A 19822-nucleotide genomic window follows, 5' to 3' on the forward strand; every position below is an offset into this window, starting at 1 on the left:
TTGGGCGGGACAAGTACTACAGTGGGTGCGAGTAGTCGTCTTGCTTTTTTACGGACTCCAAAAACAAAGTAATGTACATATTTACCGACTTATTTTCCAACCAAACAATTTACCGACTTATATGAAATCCAACGGTGAAAAATCATCGACATCACAATCGAAGGGCCCAAACAAGTTATGCGATTGCGCGCAAAAAGTCTTGTAATCTAAAATCGCAACTGTTGCCGTCGTCTCGTCGTGCTGACTTCTGTCCCGTTCAAGTGTCCGCGAATTGGTAATGGGAAAATGACCAAATAACCCCTACGCGGTATGCATTTTGCAAGCAGCGCCATGGCACTCGAATTCGATCTGGAGTAGAAAACTCTGAGAGCTTCAAACGGAGATTGCGAATTTGCGATTGGATCTCCAAGTTTTCAGAGGGACAAAAATGGCGGCCTTCATCAAGCTCGAGGATTCCCCAATGTTTCAGAAGCAGGTAATCAATATATATCGAATTCCGACTCTTTTTTCTGGTCAAATATAATATTATATATATGGATTTCGGGTTCTTATGAAAGTTTCAAGCTTGAAAATGATACGAATTGGGAACGAGACATCGCACTAGCTCACTGTAAATTGCAACATTCTCTCGAATTTTGGGTGCAATAATTGCACTCCTTCCAAAAAAATATTTTTCTGCGGACAATTTGTTTTGCTGGATTGCAGTTTTATTAATTGTATGGAACTTGTAAGAAAGGAGATAGGCAAGGAAATCCAAATTTCACGAGAAAAATTAGACATTTTTTGGTGTAGTTCGTATTTTTCATTTTCTTTTTTTTTTTTGAATTCGAAGACTAGCTGTAGTCAAATTGAACAGGATTTATAGATAGTATAGCTAATGTTGTATGTTGTTGGCATCTCTCGTGCTCTTGAGTGGTATCGGAATGATGAAATTTGGCTTCTTTGTCAGATATATTCTATGGAACAAACAGCTGATGAGTTGAAAGATCGCTGCCAAAAATTATACAAAGGGTCTAAGAAGTTTATGTAAGTGTCTGACAATATTCCCCAGCTGTTTTATTGGCTCTATTTATGAATTGATGAATCAAAGTCCGCAAGTTTTGATTTTTGGCTTTGTTTCTCTCACAGGGGAGCTCTCGAAGAAGCATGTAACGGAGACACCACTTTTTCGGAATCTTTGGAAGCATTTGGCGGTGGACTTGACGATCCTATTAGTGTATCCGTTGGAGGTTGTTAGGTTTCATATTTGTACCTTTTTTCTAGAAAATGTCTCGAAACTATAATGGTGCTTCTGAATAATGATAAGTAATGATTTTCGAAATTTCATTGTAGTGTTTTTATAATAGGAAATGATTTTAATTGTAGCTAGTGCTGTATTTAGTCTAGTAAACAAATTCTGTAAGAGAGAAAAGTAAGGTTTTGTGTACTAAGCTGTAATTTTGGTATAACGTTGAATGTGAAAGAGACATCATGTTATAAAATAAAAAAGAAGTTCCATTCAAGCGGGTTATGTTTATCATCCTACTTTTTCTTTCTGCTGACTTTTTTCTGTAAATCGGATAGCATTCGTTTTTGGTCTTTGATTTTGATTTCTTATTGTAACTTGCTATTAATGTGATATTTTCTTACAGGTCCAGTATTATCCAAATTCGTTACTGCATTTCAAGAGCTTGCCACTTATAAAGAGCTTCTTCGTACCCAAGTGAGTCTTAGAAAACCACCGGCATAATTGTTCTAAATGTGTTAAATGGTGAAAGTGTGGCACGGTTGTCATTTGTATTAATGGTGAATCCACATGGTGCCATGGTGTGGTGGGTTGATGTATATATGAGGTTCAACAATCGATTCCAAATAAACTAAAAAAGGAATATATTTAAGTAACATTATGTAGAGTTCTTTTTTGCTTAATTGTCTCTCTTTTTTACATCCTAAGTGGGTAAAATTATGGATTACAGGTAGAGCATGTTTTAGTTGATCGGTTGATGCACTTTATGACAGTTGATCTGCAAGAAGCAAAGGTAATTTCTTTGTTCCTTTATAGCTGCTACTGTAATTATACCAATGGAAGTTGGTGCAAACACTGTGTATTCAAGCTTTTCGTTTTCCTGAAGCTTTATAATGGAAGGAACAAACTCATTCTTTTCTTGTGAATTTTTTTTCTTAGACAGAAGTTATGGCTATTGAGATGAAGTACCTAAATCTCTGCTTTCTTTTTCCAAACATACTTTTCCCTTAATTTGGTAGGAATCACGACGTCGCTTTGACAAAGTTATACATGGTTATGATCAGGTATTGCAGATCAGCGTGAGCATTTTGTACTTGTGTGAATATATGAAGCATGGACATGATATTAATTCAATTTATAACTGCTTTTATAATAGCTATGGTCTCTAAGAAAGGGGTAGCTTCTCGTTGCTTAGTCCTACCTAGAGGGCCATTTGGGTCTGGGTTTTAGGTTAGAATCAGTGTGGAACTCATTAATATGTTGTGTTTTCGTATGAAGGAAGAGCCAGTGTCTTATACATAATAGGCTTTGAAACTGTTGGACCATGGAAGTTTTTCTTCCCTATCTTATATTTTCTATCTGTATCCTTTTGGTTGGTTTTCCCCTTAGATCTCCTTGAATTGATATCTAATGAAGTTGCATAAAGTTTTGTATTACTCATTTCAGGCACGGGAAAAGTTTGTGTCCTTAAAGAAGAATACACGGGAAGACATTGTTGCAGAACTAGAGGAGGTGTGTCCCTGTTAATTAATTTTTTACTAACTAAAGTAATTTCTTGCCTAGACAGTAGACTGAGTTAGAAAAATTGAGGAGTTCACCATCCTTTATTCATGACAGGATCTACAAAATTCAAAATCAGCATTCGAGAAAAGCCGCTTCAACCTAGTATGTCTTCTATGTTTGCAGATCTCTTTGCATGTGTCGCGAGTTTTTCCTTAAATGTTTCTGCTTGTAATGATCTTTTTCTGTGATCTTAAGGACTGCAGGTAAACTCACTAATGAATATTGAAGCAAAAAAGAAGTATGCGTTTTTGGAATCTATCAGTGCAATCATGGATGCTCATCTGAGATACTTTAAGCTGGTCTGTTTGTGCAATTATTAGATGTTATCTTCTTTACATGTGAATGTATGTCATTTCGACAACTGAGGAGAATAAATATTTATTTTCTATACTTTCTATTTGTGGTTTAGGGATACGATTTATTCAGCCAAATGGAACCATATATTCACCAGGTATGAATGTAATTCACTTTTTTTATGGTTAAGAATAGATAAAGATGTGAGTTCTTAAGAATAAGAAGTGATTTGTGAAGTTTATCCTATTCTCATTTGATGGTTTCGTGTCATCAAAACATGTTTGCCCTGGGCAGAACCTTTTTATGGTTGTCATCTCTGACAAGTACTTTTATTTGTCAGTGTCATCAACTCTGTAATATTCAACTTTTGTTGCTTCAGGAAAATATCATTTTGATTAATAATGAACTTGTTTTCCTGAAAACAGGTGTTAACATACGCACAACAATCTAAAGAACAGGCCACTGTTGATCAAGATAAACTTCACAGAAGGATTCAGGAGTATAGAACACAAGCTGAGCTGGACAGTATACGAGCTTCCAATAATATTGAGCCTCCTGCAGCGGCTGATGGAAATCGCCCCTTTGGTTTAGCTTCATACAAAAACATAGAAGCAATAATGCAGTCCAGTGCAAATGGGAAGGTACTATAATTGTAGTCTTTTTTTCACAGTTAAACTAGTAAGTTTTTTATTTTTTTATTTTTTATTTTTATATGGCCTGATTGCACTTTTTCATAACATGATATGTAGAGAATGTTAAAATGTGTTTTTCCATTTTTGACTTATAAGAGTCGTATGTTTTATATTCTTGGAACTCAACTTTTAATAAGACTGACACATTATTGGTAATATTATTTTATTGCAAAGAAGGTTAATCACGAAAATCTTTATTTTGTTTCATATCTTAGGTCCAGACGATCAAGCAAGGATATCTATTGAAACGATCTTCAAGTTTGAGGGGAGATTGGAAGAGGAGGTTTTTCGTACTGAACAGTCATGGGGCTTTATTTTATTACAGAATTAAGGGTACCAAACCCATGGTGTGTTAACATTTTCCCTTTTATGTTAACATTTTTTCTGCTAATTCTTATCTCTAACTTTTGGATTCAGTATCTTTGAATTATTTTAGGTAAACTATACCAAGCATGTTATGTTACAAGGTGTTAGTTTTGTTGCATAGACTCCTGAATTTTCTTTTCTCTTGCCTCTGTCACCATCATAGGGCGGCTCTCAATCACATCATTTCACGCGCTCACCGGAACATCACAGTGGTGTGTTTGGTAGATTTCGTTCAAGAAATAGGGCTGTAGCATCACTTAATGAAAATGTTCTGGGTTGCCGTACTGTTGATTTGCGTACTTCAACAATAAAGATGGATGCAGAGGATACAGATCTTCGACTTTGCTTCAGAATAATATCCCCATTGAAAACTTACACATTGCAGGTAATTAGCTAATGGGCTATTGGTTATTGCGTTGTGCTGCCGTACTGTAGAACTTTAATTGCATGCATGGCTTAACTCATCTGAATTCTCAAGATAACCTTTATACCAACTACTTCAGGTCAACTGTTAAACCAATGATTTGAAGGCATAAGATTTGAAATCGGGAACCAAATTTTTAAGCCAAGAGGAATAGCACTCGTATTTTATTTTTGCTAGAAAGGCATTTGGATGAAAGGGGCTGTGTTTTTGTCAATTCGTGCTGTACATATAAGCAAACAGGAGAACCTCTTATAAAAACAGAAATCTCAGGAGGAGGATTTAGGCTAAATAAAATTGGAAACTAGTGAAATCTGAAAAACATGTTAGTCCTTTTTACCTTGTGCATTTTTTATTTTGCTGAACGAATAGCTATATAATTGAAGTATTTGGAACAACACTGTGATGGGCCACATTTTCCATTCTGTTTGGTCAGGCTGAAAATGAAGCAGATAGGATTGATTGGACAAACAAAATAACAGGAGCTATTGCATCGCTTTTGAATTTTCAGCTTCTTGATCAGGTCCTTACCTCGAAAGTTTGTGATTTTTCCGTATATCTAAATATAAAGATATGTATGCAAGCTAATATTAACGAATTTCATTGCATCTGCAGCCATATCCTGGAAGTGTGGATATTGAGAGTTGTAACTCTTCTCTTGGCACTGATGATATGCGTCGAGTAAAAAGCACTGAAAGTTTAGGAAATACCATAAAACTCGACAGAGTAGATTCTGTGTCTAGTATTCTCAGGAGAATTCCTGGAAATGATCTTTGTGCGGAGTGCAGTGCTCCTGAGCCTGACTGGGCATCTCTTAACCTTGGCATACTGTTATGCATCGAATGTTCTGGTGTTCATCGGAATCTTGGTGTACACATTTCAAAGGTGCGCAAAGAAATGAAAAGTTGAGACTGATTGTATTTTTTCTCTAGTATGGATGTTAGCGTAGCTTCCATTTTATTTGGTATTATTTTCCTTTTGGCCTACCCTTCTATGTGATGAATAATGTGGGTCGTGTTTGTTATTGTGGAAAGTTCTGCATGCCAAAAACTGTTGATCAAATCGTATTATTTGTAATTATTTTTAGCAAGTATTATGCATTGAAACACTAGAAACTAAAGTGGCTAAGGAATGAGATATGATTATCATTGTTTCTCGTCTGACAATGAAAGAGTACTTTGTACTAATAACTGCAGGTGAGATCTGTAACATTAGATGTCAAGGTTTGGGAACCTACACTTGTGGACTATTTTCGCAACTTGGGTAATGCATATTGTAATTCTATATGGGAGGGAACGCTTCTACTTGAGAATGAAAAGTAAGAACTCCAACATTATTTACAATGTAATAATCTGAGTAATATGCTTTGGGGTATTTGAAGTTGTGTGTACTGCTGTGATTCTAGTTGGATTTGAATATCTTTTACAGACTGGATGGTTCGAAGGGCATGAGGGCTTCAATTTTAAAACCAGGCCCCAAGGATACAATTCAGCATAAGGAAATATACATTCAAGCAAAGGTAATTCTTTAACTTCCATTACTCAGTTCTAATATAAGAAAATTCGTATAGCTTGAAGTTGCACTAAGTTTTCGTGAAATTATTGCATTTGAAACAACCAAAAAGAAAAGAATGGTGAATCTTAACTTTATGCAGAAGTTTAATATGATAGAAAACAGGGACTGGATGCCAACTTAATAGACAATGGACATGACATAGAACTTTGCCTTTGCATTTATTGTATGAACACGTCTTCCCATTATCTTCCAGTTTCCGTTGCCTTCTGAATGTTTATCCTATTAGGCTATTACTTTTCTGTTTCCAGTGTGATGTACTGTAATAATCTTGACTTTTTTTTTCCATAGAACTTAGAAAAAGGCTGTTAATGTTAATGCGAAGAATAATAATTGTATTCCCACAAGCAGTATGTAGAGAAAGTGATGGTTATTAGAGATGTAGCTGTATCGGGCATGCCTGTTCATGCAGCAGATATATGGGAAGCAGTCAAGACTGGTAATTTACAAGAAGTCTACCGTATTATCGTGATGTCAGATGTGAATATTGTCGACACCACCTTTGAGAATGTGGTTACTCATGATTTATATCACCATGCTGATGCAAAACACTCGGAGTCGGATTTGAACACAATGGAGATGAAACAGTACGATCCAGTAGCCTGTGAGAGAATCAAGGAGTCCAATGAGCCAGGGAACTGTATTCAAGGTTGTTCATTGTTGCATCTGGCTTGTCACTCTGGCAATCCTATGATGGTTGAATTGTTGCTGCAATTTGGTGCCAGCATGAATTTGCGTGATTTCCATGGAAGGACTCCTTTGCACCACTGTATCGCCAGCGGGAACAACTCATTGGCAAAGTCTCTACTTAGGAGGTAATGTATTTACTTGGATTTAAAACTGTGCTTCACAGAAAGAAATTCATCTTGTTGTCTAATTGGTAGACGAAAACTTGTGACGCAGGGGTGCACGCCCGTCAATTCAAGACGGAGGAGGGCATAGTGCATTAGAAAGAGCGATGGGGATGGGAGCAATTACAGATGAGGAGTTGTTCATACTACTTTCTGAACACGAGTGAAACAGCAATTTCGTCTGTTATGCAGGTTTCCTTCTCACTGTCTGCTAATGCCGGAAACCTGTTTTACTTTACTGACTTACATCATGAACAATAGTCTCTGTCAGAACAGGAGTTCCGTCGAGTTCTTGTCCGTTAATCCTTGTAGGTGTCACGAGTATTTTCTTCATCAAAGTTCATTTCATAATGTAATGTAATTTGTCTATAGGGGAATTGTGAAGCTGAAATTCAGATTTACTGCGGTTTTTAAATTAAAATGTTCTTACTCTTGGTCAGATTGATTTATCTATGCGTATTTTGTTACGAGTTTTATTGAGATCCATTTAACATTGACATTACGTACGCCACACACACACACACACACACCCCCTCGTACATCCGTTGCCGATACTTGGTGGAGGAGGAAGGGTGGGAGAGGCGATTAAGCCTCGCAATGAGTTAACCATGATAGTTTAGTTCTTATTCGTTTTTGTCAAAATTAAAACCTAAAATCTTTTATTTACAAGTGAAAATGACGATAGTACTAAGTGGTTATTTGTTTTAATTTTTTGGTAAAGGAATCTTTTTATTGGTGAACTCCTCGCTGATCAGTCCTCTCTTATATCGGAAAGGAAGTGCGGGTACTTCCTTCCCACGAAAAATTCTTTCTTTAGGAAATAATAATTTATCATGATGTATCGAGCTCACCTCCCAGGGAAAATTTTGAAGGCGCCGGCCACACGATTTGGTATACTAAGTATTATAATACAAATGGTTAATAATTTTTCTTTTTAAATCTCCAACCAAATTGTATTATAATACTTTGTGTGATGAACCGTGTTCCCGTCACACTGGCCAAAGCCTCCTTGCAAATCAGTCAAAGATTGTGTTGGCAAAACCTGTGAATGCTATGAATATTATTGTTATTGTAAAGGAGGAGCAACGAAAACCATTTTCAAGCAAGTGCAAAAAGAAATCCTAAATTAAAAAGTCGTTAATTCTCGCACTAATGTTTTCGAAATATTGATACTATTATTAAATTCTGTAGATGCGAGAATCATACCACTACTCGCCTCCTATTTAAATAGTAGAGGAGGTTTAAAAAGAAAAATTATCAATCATTTATATTATAATACTTAGTACCGAATCGTACTCGTTTAAAGCCAAATAGGAGGAAAATAGTTGTGCTGCTACAAAGTATTATAGTGCAGTTTGATTGGCTAAATAGGAGAGAAGAGAGAATAGTTGATAATTTTTCGTTTCAAATACTCTTTCAAAGATTTAGCCGTAGCTCATTCGACAGTCGTCACCTTCCTAAACCCTACAAAATTCTTGTACCGCAATTTGGTCGACGAAAAATTATCCACCTTCTCTCCTATTTAAATTCGGAGTAGGATTCTTCCCTCCTCATCCCCGTCCCCTCCTATTTAAAGCCACGTACTCGTTTCGGCGGTTCGCACGACTCCTCGCCGGCCACAACCCCAGACGACTGATCGCCAACCTTCACCGTGTCTATTTCTCTCTTCTCGCTGTCTTTGTCGACCAAATTGCGGTACAATAATTTTGTAGGGTTTAGGAAGGTGATGACTGTCGAATGAGCTATGGCGTCTTCGAGTAAATCTTTGAAAGAGTATTTGAAACGAAAAATTATCAACTATTCTCTCTTCTCTCCTATTTAGCCAATCAAACTGCATTATAATTCTTTGTAGCAGCACAACTATTTCCCTCCTATTTGGCTTTAAACGAGTACGATTCGTAATATTACGGTCTAGTCATAATCTTCTTTACTTGTAAGTGAGAGGTCTTAGTTTCGATTCTCGCCAAAGGCAAATTTGAACCATATTATTGCTAGATTCAGAAAAAAAAGAAAAAAAAAAAAGAAAAAAAAAGAAGGGGTGTGGATTTTAGGTAGGTGAGTAACTTTGTTGAGATATAGACTTTTTGGACTATTTCCTTGAATTGGGCCTGGGCCTTTTCTGGGTCGAATTAATATTTACTTTTCTTGTGTCCTAACGGACCAATGCCTTGGGCCTTGATGGACTAAGCAATACTCGAAGATGAATTTGGACCACATATTACTAGTTCATTGAGAGGCTAAGTCCACTTCCTTTCCCCTGAGTGTAAATATAACTTTTGTTCAAAAAAAAAAAAATCTCGTTTTATTTTTTTCAATTTACTTTCTTTCTTTTTCAAGGCAACCAAACGGAATTTAGGACTTGATAATTTCGTTAATTTTTTTTTCCTGCGCAATTTGGAGCGCCTATAAAAGAAAGTTAAAATCCACATAAGCATCCATGTCATTTAATGAATAAATAAGAACCATTGGATGTCATGTAATCAAAAGGTTAAAAAAAGTGTAAAAGTATTTGTCCCTCTATCCTATCTCATATATATATATATATATATATATATATATATATTTGCATGGCCGCATGTCCTATTCCATGGGACCAATAGGTTGCATCAATTTCTCGTTAACAACAGAAAATTATTTATTTATTAAATTTAATCAATAAATTGGTTGTCAAATACGCATCAAATTTAAATTTTAAAAGACTAATTTTAGCTAACGAGTGAGAATTGATTTAAAAAATCGAATCAAAATTCTAAAAATAATATTTGATATAACTAGAACTGTTCCCAACAATAAAATAATTAAAATAAAAATATATTAAAATAAAAGACATCAATATAAAAAAGTTCTCCCAACCGAGCTTGCAGTGATCGGCACGCCCACAGCAGCATTCTAGCATAGAAGGACATAGTGGGCTCGATAAGTCCTAGGATGCGTTTAAACATCCTCGTCCTCTCCTTTGTTTGTTTAAACACCCTCGTCTACACCTCCGTTTGTAGAACCTTGACGCCGCTTCCGGCATACAACTGCCTCCAATTTGCTCATGCACCACTGTCTGTGCATTACTTCCTGAAGGCTCTTCCACACCCTTTGCTTCCTGCTGCGCTCTCCGTATCTCCCTTGCTATTTTCAGTGTTTCCGACTCCATTCTTGCCGATTCATCTTGTTTTTCGCACATCTTCCTAATCAAACGATTGTTCTCCCTAATCAAACGATTGTTCTCCCTATTCAAACGATTGTTCTCCCTATTCAAAAGGAAGTTCTTCCTATTCAAAAGAAAGTTCTTCCTATTCAAACGAAAGTTCTTCCTATTGTTCTTCCTATTCAAAAGAAAGTTCTTCATAATCAAAAGAAAGTTCTTCTTACTCAAAACCAAGTTCTCCATACCCAAATGCATGTTCGTCTTCGTATCCATGGCTTCCTGCAACTTCACTGCTTCTAACAGTGTTTTAAGAGACGTATTCAATTCAGTAAGTCGATTGGCGTACTTGGCTCGTCTGCAGCAAATGCACAAGATGTTCCAGTTCCACTTTCTACGCTTCGATAAACGCTTAAGGAGCTTTTTGCCCTGCTTCATTTTTTGTTGGAGACATTCTATGTCATCGTTTGGGAGATCCAGTTCCACGTTTTGATCTTTTATCCCTTGGATGATCCACGGTCGTAAACCGTCTAGTGTAGTTTGAAGATCTGTAAGGACGCCTTCGTACTTAGCAACAGTCCCTATCGATGCCTTCACGGCATCATACAGTCCGTCAAACAATTTTCCTATGAGAGCCCCTGTAATCATAGTCACCACCATGATTTACGAGCTTCCAAAAACTCCCTGCACGCAAAAAACAGAAAAAAAACTTGTGTTCGATTCGATCTAAAACGACCACCCTTATTACTGCTCAGTCGGATTCAGACCAGTTTTACTCTAGCGGACAATGAATCGGATATGAATGGAAAGAGTTACGTTGAATACTTCATTAGTTTATTCATCCTTTAAGGGTTACAATATATAGACACACGTGCCTTGTTTTACAAGGAAACTAACTACAAGATAAGGAAACTAACTTGTAAAGAAAAAGAAAGTAAATACAAAAGGCTAAGTAGGTTAAAGTTTCCAATTGCCGTTGGGAAAGAAGAAAAGGAATGTGGACGTGTTATTTCCCATACAAATTGGGAAATAGGTTTTTCTTTCGGACGTTAGATTAGGAAATAAACCATGCACATTTAATTTCATGATAAAAAAATATGGGCCTTACCGTTCATCATTTGGGTCGGGCCCAAAAGAGATCCAGAAATTTGTTTTATTTTATTTTTCAAATAAAGGTCACGTGACGTGCACAAACAGAGAGTGAGATAGAGAAAGCCGGCGAGAAATCCACAAGTTGGTGGCCGCGCGGTGGCGGCGGCGTCTTCTCGTGATCCAAACGGAGATCCAACGGTTGAAAGCTTGTCTGGATCCATCCCTGGCCTGTTTCTTCTTGCAGGCGTCGTCGACTTGGTACGTACCTTTCACGCTCTCAAAATTGTGGTTTTATTTTTTTTCAATTTACTTTCTTTGTTTGTTTCTTGTTGCCTGCTATTTTCTCGGCGACCAAACGGAATTTCGGACTGCACAATTTCGTTAATTTTATTCTGTGCTCAGTTAGGATTTTTCAGTAGAGTAGAATTGTCGTAAAAACAGATGAAAGTTCGAGAAGAAAAATTCCACGATTGGAACGCCTGGTAAAAGTTGGATAATTTCGTCTGGAACTTTGCTTTTACTCAATCGAAGATACTAAAAATCCCTAAATTCTGCAGAATCTTACATATGTGTGTTTAAAGTCTGAAACTTTTCTAGATTTGTCATCTGTCTGAAACAATGGCTGAGTTGTTGTTGTATCGATCAGGTGCCGCCTAACCGATACAACAACAACAACAACAATGATAAAGCCCTATATCACTAAGTGGGGTTGACTGTATGAATCCTAGAACGCTACGTAAGTTACGTAGTGGTGTTTATCCCACTTGGTTCATCCCGAATTGCTGATTTATCCATGAATCGTTTGACTATGGCTCCGTGTTCTCTACGAGTACAAGGATTGTGAGGGAAAGGTGAAAAGAACACTATTTAGGGAGTGCAATAGAGGACCTGAGATCCCTTGCGAATAATCAATTGGAGGAGTGGTGGTTGCTAAGACCAGTGTCCAGAAGAGACCTTGATGATGTTTCGCTACAAGTTGTGAAGGAACTAGAGATGTTGATTTTTGAAATTTTCAATCTTTGATAATTAATGAATTTCTACTCAGTTTTAGGGGTCCGCCCTAACTTTTTTAGTTATAAGATAAGTAAGCTTAATTTGGTTCCATCTTATGTTAAACCATGTGTGTTGTAGGTTAGGTGGAAAGACAGAAAATGGTAGGAGTTGCTCCAGACGATGGAAGTAGGAGACGTTTACCGCAATGGATGCTGGGCATATCTTCTGTCCAAGTAAGCAAGCCTAGTAATGTTAAGGAAAATGGAAAGGAGCTTCTGGAAGGGACCCAATCTCACGAAAATCCACATGTTCTCGTAAAATGTGAGACAAAGAGAAGAAAAAGAAAATCAACCGAACAGGATGCAGACTTTGAAGATGATGTCCCAGAAACTGTTCCAGAAAAGAAGCGTAATGGACGCGGGAGAAGAAAAGTTCAGGAGCCTGCAGCTCCAAAGAGACAAAAAGCAAAGGATCCTGGAGAAGAGATACAGCTTCATGAAAAGGAAACTCTGGAGGAGAACTCACACTTTCTTACAAAATGTGAGACAAAAAGAAGAAAAAGAAAATCAGATGAACAAGATGCAGAATTTGATGGTATCTTCCCCGAAACTTTTGCAGAGAAGAAGTGTAAGGGACTTGGGAGAAGAAAAGTTCGGGAATCTGATGCTCCAAAGAGACAAAAATTAAAGGGTTCTAGCTGTGGAAGTTATGAGGAACAAGAAGTACGGACTTCAACTGTTGATGATGTTGAACTGACGGTGGAAGATTTAGTGATCATTGCTGAAGAGGTAATTTTCTCTTTAATATTGAAAAGAACTGATTCTCATATTTTCTGCTCTTAAATCTGTACGATATATGGCTGTAGTTTCTATTTATAAACAAGATCTTATGATATATTCTATGATATTTTACTGGAACACCAACTGGAGAAATTACATTTCTATCAATAGCTGTTGATTGTTTATCTTGGTCTCCAAGATTAGATAGAGATTGACTTAAGAAATATCATGATGATAGTACACAAGATAGAAACCTAACGTCACTATCATTTTTCTGCAGTATATTGAAGCTGATAGAAATATGGAGCGAGAAGAATTACCAAACCAAGAACGTGAATCAGACAGGAGACTTGTAGAAAGAGTCTGTTCCGGTAATGTGTTCGAAGATTCTGTTGATGCCCAAAAGGGTAATCAAGGATCACTTATCCCAGATACAACTACTTCCAAGCCAAATGGGAGTTTGACAAGTACAGAAACGAAGAATTCCAGCGGGAGAGAAGATCCTGCTCAGGACATGCTGGATCTGTTTTTAGGGCCGTTGCTGAAGAAAACCGTCGAGAAGGAGACAAAGGAGAAGGACAGAAAGGCTCAAATGTTGACAGAGAATATGACATTTTCCCAAGAATTCAAAAGACAAAGTGAGAGTAATGTCATTAGAGAAGAAATTCCCCCCACCCCTGTAGTGAAGAAGAAGAGCAGTCTTAGAGACAAGGTGGCAATGTTTCTTGACTGAACCAGATACTGAAAACTGTTAACAGGGCGGATCTGTATGGTACAATGAAGGGTAAAGTTCAGACGATACATGATCCTGGAGACTGATCAGATGCATCAATCAGTCTTCTTTGCGGATTTATCATCTCGCCGCAGATGCTACTCCGGATAGAGATCTGCCACTCTTGGCCTTGGTTTGTGACCAAAACTCTACGATTTGGTTAAGTGTATTGCATAGATAGATACTACAATTCTATCATCTGTTTAGCAATTGGCATGTAAGGTGATATTTTTCTGTAAATTCTTTCAGTTAATAACATATCTCACTCGAAGAGTATAGAGCTGCCTACTTTTGATTTTTAAGATAACTACCCCATTCGTAATTGTACTTTCACCATCTCTGTTTCACTTGCCATACCTTGGTATCAATATTTCTCCTGCTTGTGTACAGATTTTTTTCCTTAATCTTCTTCAATGGAGTGGTATGTGTTTTTCGGGTTGAGCTTGGAGGTTAAAGGTTAGTGCAACTGCCGCATGGGATATTCGATAGCGATAATGTTAGGAAGATTAAATTTGTAGGTCAAATTTTTATAAACTAAATGACATGAAAGTTGATGATTGGTTTATCATTTGAGTGTTGATTAATGTGATTATTTCTTACTAGTGACATATCACTCAGTTTGCAAATTTAGTCTATTTAGCATTACTCATTAGGACATTACGTCAGGTGGGATATAGGTAATGCTAGAGCGACAAATTTATGTAACTAAATGACATAGAAGTTGATAATTGAATTATTACTTAAATGTTGATGAACATGCTTATTTTTTTGGCGACACATTATTAGTTTGCAAAATTAGTCTATCTAGCATTACTTGGTGTGACATGTCGGATTGAATTTATGAAACATAAATTAAATAATTTAATTTTTGTGAAAGGTATTTAAAGATGATATGATTAGACATTCGTAATTTATTTTTGTAAAGTGAGGCAACGGTTAAAGATGACGTGATTGGACACCCGTAATTTTTCTTGTCAAAAGAGGCTATAATTAGAGATAAGTTGATTAGACACCCGTAATTTATACTTGTCAAGTGAGGCAGCGGTTAAAGATGACGTGATTGGCCACCGGTAAGTTATTCTTGTCGAGTGAGGCAGCTACCGCCGTAGGGTGAATATTCTTTTCCTAACCGCCCAACTCAGTGCAGCTTTCTTGTCTTCCAAGTTTTGATTAGCTTCTTTTGCTTTTACTTTGTTACCCTGTCAATCGTTATTCTTCGTTGTTTGTGCCTTATGCTTTCTTTTCTGTCCGGTTGACAGTTCGACAGTTTGACTGTGAGAGTGAGAGAGATAGAGAGAGAGAGAGATCCAACAAGTTAACGGCCGTCGTTTCTTCGGCGGGGTGATTTGAATATCATGGCTGACACTATACTTAACGGCCGTCAATTGGTTGGCGTCTTATTTCACACTTTCACTTTTGTCTTTATGTGTGTGTGAGTGAAATTCTTCTCCAGAAGCTGCGCTGGTCTTTTTCTGAGTTTGTGTGATTGAACGGACAAGCCTTATGTGGCCTTCCAAATCAACATCTTTTTACATCACCTTTAACTTTATCTCACTGTCACGTGTTACCATAAAAAAATTGACTAGATTCAAAGCATATTACCATACTTGGAGAGAAATTTCGGTAGGCACATCATATGGTTCGTTGTTTATCTAATGTCGGCATCTCTACATATTTTATAATGTCGTAACAAAAATTATGCTTAAAATATAAGGTAACAGATAATTTCACTTCTGAGACAACCTGTTAGAGAGAAGTCTCCTTGATATTTTTCATATAATTATTAATAATACCATATCTCTCTCCCTCCTCCCACCTCAGCTTGTTTGTTTTAGTGAAGATTACAAATGGTGAGAATATAATTTATCATTTTATAGTTGAAATGATAAAATATGTTTGAGGAGGAGGACTGCTAAATGACTAATTAAGGAGGGATGTTTTCCTTCAAGACAAGATAGTAGGCGTTGACTTTTGACTATTGAATGGAATCAACTTCTTATAATCTTTTAATAAAAATCTAATATTTAAAACATGATCATTTCGGTTTCGGTCCCTAATCAACCTAATTCTTAGATCGAAATCTTGTTTATTTAAATATTTTGATCGAGGTCCTTAGCCTCATTTAAGAGATTTAACTCATGCATTTATGTATTTAATGTCCTACAAATTATGAAATTTAAACAAATTCAAATATAATTTTTAAAATATAATAAATACTTAAAAATCAATTTTGGAGTAATATTGTTCTTCACAAAAATTATAGCAAAAAAAATAATGTACCCACATAATTATTAACATATTTTTTAAAAATAACTATTGATATATTTTTAAAACATAAAATTAGCATGGGTAAATTTAGCAAAATTAAATATTGGTACAAATACACTAAAAGTTAAAAAAAAACATAGGCACAAAAAGGAATTAATATATGGGTACAAAATTGGTACAAATTAAAAAAATGGTTGCAAATTAAAAATGGGTACAAACTAAAAATAAAAATATATGATAAAAAATTTAGCCATAAATATAAATATACAAAATGTAACGTTTCTAACATTGTGTATTCAATTGAGAATTTGAGAGATTTTAATGGATTTATAAATCTATGGATTTTTATGGAGTTTAACTGATTTGTAGAGATTTCATGTAAAATTTTAAATCAATTCCCTCGAAATCTCAAGGAGAAATGTGAGATTTGTGGATGCTTAAAATACACTACAAAATCTCTTCAATTCCCTCTAATTCCTCAACTTTTCCAAATTCTTTAAATTCAAATTCTAATTGAATACACCTTGAATGTTATAAACTTCTTTAAAATTCTAATTGAATACACCCGGATTTCTAAAGATTTTAATAAACTATCTTAAAATCATGATTGAATACACATTGAATTTCAGAGAATCACTTAAAATTCTGATTGAATACCCCTGGATTCATTAAAAGAATTAAAATCCTTCAAAATCCCAATTGAATAAGCCCCCCTAAATGAATATATTTAGAAATAACAAATATTTTATTATTGAAATAATTAATGACGTATATTAAAATCTAAGAACCTTGATCAAAACCTGAAAATGAAGTAGGAAAAATAGGGATGAGAGCCTAATTTTTCCTTTAAAATAATATACTTGTACTAAACTGATCATGTTGCATGATTTTCTATGCATATTTTTTAAATGCTGCAGGCTGCACCGGTTTTATAGTATGAATCGAATATAGTACGCATCGGAATCTTTGGGGGTTGGATGTTTAAGCGTACATTTCATTCATTTTTCACTTGATACATACTATATGCCGGTCCATTCAAGAGCTTTCGTGGTTGCTATCGAAGAAGGAATCTCGAAAGGCCGACTTTGTGTCCAAGTTTCTGAACATCTTGCTGGACTTGGTTTCTGTAATCTTGAAAAGTGAAGTTTCTATAGATGGAAGATTGTGATCTGCAACTGCCGATTAAAGAATCGTAGGAAGGGCACATGAAGTATGCTATTGAGTAGCGTTCCCTCTTCTCATTTGCCATCACCTTGTGCTCCACACTTTTGTACTGGTCATTGCTCCACGCCTGTATTAACACAATTAGGGTTTATTAACTAATTAATCCAAAGTAATTAACCACAATTATTAATCAAATTAATGGGAGTTGAGTGTTGACGTTTTTGAAGAGCTAATAACAATTCCTCACCTGAAAAAGATCTCCGATGTTTACGATAAGTGCATCTTGGTTGGGTTTTACAGCAACCCATTTGGAGTCTTTCAAGAGTTGAAGTCCTCCCACTTCGTCTTGGCTTAGAATTGTCAGGAAATCGCTGTCAGTGTGAGGCACTAAGCCGAACATCTCCGGTGATATCGGACAAGCCGGGTAGCGGTTCAATCGGAGAAAGCAAGTGCTCGAGTCACAAATGTCTTGCAGTGCTTCCTTCCGGTGTCCCAGGTTGTTCACTAGGATCCCGGCTAGCAACTCCGCTAGGTTTGCCATTGCTCCTGCGAATTCCTCCATCACTTCCCTGTACAAAATTTCCAAAAAAGAAGGGTTGGTGAGTCATTAGTGACAAAAGGTACTGCCAATGCAGCATTGGCCACTGTGATGGCTTACAGAAGCAAATTGAAAGTTCCAAGTTGCATTTAGAAGGACCACTCAGTCACAGGCCACAGTTTCTTCCAGAATATTACAGCACACATGTTTATTTTTGTTTCTTAATTCTCATTTATTTTATTCGATGTAGAAGTTACAAATGAACAAGTACATGTGTATAAAAGGAAAAAAGAGCTTGCCAAACCATTTTTCTAAGTTTATTAGATAATTACACTACCTGAGAGAGCTAAAATCGTCCCCATAGCAACCTTGGTCCGAGATTTTTGTGACAGGAATGTGAAAGGCTTCGGACCAAGAGTACTGAGTCGGACCAGTCGCAGTCGGTGTCCCCCACCTGTACGAATTATTGAGCAGCCCGCAAGTAGCTTTCCGTTCGAAGGGCGCTCCAAACAGTTTGAGCTGCTCCGTCGTCATATTCTGTAGTAGCTCGGAACTTATCCCGTGGTTCACCACTTGAAAAAAACCCCACTCCGACGACGCTCTGCAGATGGCTGCAGCACAATCTAGCCTCTCCCTCTCGTTGAGGCTATTCAGCCCGTTGAGGTCTATCAACGGGAGCTGGCATTCTTCCGTGACCGCTCCTTGTCCGCGGTCGATGCCTTGGCAATGATGGTTGCGCACGAGGGATATGTAATGGTGTTGGAGAGGAGGGGTTGAGTCTATCATATTTGTGTGTTTTGGTGATGAGGGTTTTGAAGTTTGAGTGAGTTGATGAGGAGGAGGTTATGAAGTGCGGTACAAGGTAAAAAATGAGAAGCACCCAGTATATGTATGGAAATATATACACGGGTAGAGAGAGAAAGAGGAGAGAGAGGAGGAGGAGGGCACAAGAGAACAAGAAGAAAAGAACAAACGTGCGAAAGGAGAAAATTTTAATCGTGATAGGAACACGAGTGGTACATCAAGTGTTTTTATATAAGTAATGGAAAATTTTAATTTTTAAGTTATTAACCTTTTAACACACAAATCTCACTATTTATATAATAACACGTAGTGTACTATTTCGTGTAACGATCACACTGAAATATCTTTTGCGAAAGGAGAGACGGGTCAAGAGGGGAGCTCTCAAAGGGTGACAAGTGTCAGAAGGAGACCATTTCTTTTCTGTTATTGTTCTTGCGAGAGGCCTGAGAGCAGACCAAGTCAATCAGTCGACACAGACACAGATACTAATTAAATGTTGAAAATAATTGGAAAAAAAAAAGATGGGAAAATGATAAAGGGGATGAATCCAACCTAATTCCTCCTTTTCGATTTTGTGGACAATATGAAAAGCTTAAATCGATGGAATAGGACCCATTAATTTCCTCCTGATTGGCAATGGCAAGCTAGTTAAAGGATATTGCTTGGTTTCTTTTGAAAAATGTTATTTTTTATTTTTGCAAATTACAGTTCAAACACATAAGTTCATAAAACACAAGTGTTTTCTGCTTTGTCTACCACTACCAGTAATCGAGTTTTAACCTTCACTTAATCTGTTTAATATGTATTTGCAAAGAAACTTAGGAACCAACTAATTAACATCAGGAGGAATCATTATCATTTTACTATAAACTAAGCTATTTAAATATCACAGAACATGTCATGGGATTGACTTCTCCTTTTTTTGCTGACTTCACAAACATGTATATTATATGTAAACATTAATAAAATACACTGTTTTTCTTTTAACATTGTTATCTTATATGTAATCCTTTGTATTCCCAGCCCTAATTTAAATAATTTATGATTAATTAATTGGTGAGGCAGCAGGCAGGGACAGGCAGAATTGAGAAATGAAATTCCATATGGGCAAAAGACAAGTGCCATGTGATGTGATTTTACAACACCAACACTCTGTTTTATGTTTTTCATCCCTAATTATATATGTGATTATATAATCCTTATAATTAAGCTTTAATCACAATCATTAGATGCCTTAAAGTGGCATTATCACCTTTAAACGCTCCTTAAATTTAGCCAAAAATAAGCATCTA

The 19822-nt window shown here is 36.5% G+C and overlaps 3 protein-coding genes across 4 annotated transcripts; 2 read left to right on the forward strand and 1 right to left on the reverse strand.

Moving 5' to 3' along the window:
- Nucleotides 1-231: 231 nt before the first annotated feature.
- LOC126595758 (ADP-ribosylation factor GTPase-activating protein AGD4-like) lies at nt 232-7423 on the forward strand. Of its 2 annotated transcripts, XM_050262064.1 has the most exons (19): nt 234-475; nt 950-1026; nt 1129-1229; nt 1632-1702; nt 1956-2018; nt 2245-2289; nt 2672-2737; nt 2843-2890; nt 2992-3087; nt 3198-3239; nt 3508-3723; nt 3990-4121; nt 4304-4525; nt 4998-5084; nt 5177-5446; nt 5758-5879; nt 5990-6080; nt 6485-6948; nt 7037-7423. In XM_050262064.1, the coding sequence occupies exons 1-19, from the start codon at nt 428-430 to the stop codon at nt 7149-7151; spliced, it is 2376 nt and encodes a 791-aa protein (XP_050118021.1). In that variant the 5' UTR covers nt 234-427; the 3' UTR covers nt 7152-7423. The 2 variants fall into 2 exon arrangements, with proteins under 2 accessions (XP_050118022.1, XP_050118021.1); XM_050262065.1 differs by lacking the exon at nt 7037-7423 and having other exon boundaries at nt 232-475; nt 6425-6568.
- Nucleotides 7424-11307: 3884 nt separating this feature from the next.
- LOC126595771 (uncharacterized) lies at nt 11308-14032 on the forward strand. The gene is given in 4 exon segments (XM_050262081.1): nt 11308-11470; nt 12344-12653; nt 12656-12993; nt 13265-14032. Coding segments are annotated over 3 exon segments (879 nt in total). The 5' UTR covers nt 11308-11470; nt 12344-12565; the 3' UTR covers nt 13718-14032.
- A 2929-nt stretch (nt 14033-16961) lies between these two features.
- Nucleotides 16962-18578, reverse strand: LOC126595770 (gibberellin 2-beta-dioxygenase 6-like). The gene is made up of 3 exons (XM_050262080.1): nt 18064-18578; nt 17436-17757; nt 16962-17315 (listed from the first exon to the last, which is right to left on the reverse strand). Exons 1-3 carry the CDS (start codon nt 18510-18512, stop codon nt 17079-17081), a joined length of 1008 nt encoding a protein of 335 aa, XP_050118037.1. The 5' UTR covers nt 18513-18578; the 3' UTR covers nt 16962-17078.
- Between the last annotated feature and the right edge of the window lie 1244 nt (nt 18579-19822).

This window comes from Malus sylvestris, chromosome 13 (assembly GCF_916048215.2).
Source record: "Malus sylvestris chromosome 13, drMalSylv7.2, whole genome shotgun sequence".
NCBI classification, from domain to species: Eukaryota; Viridiplantae; Streptophyta; class Magnoliopsida; order Rosales; family Rosaceae; genus Malus; species Malus sylvestris.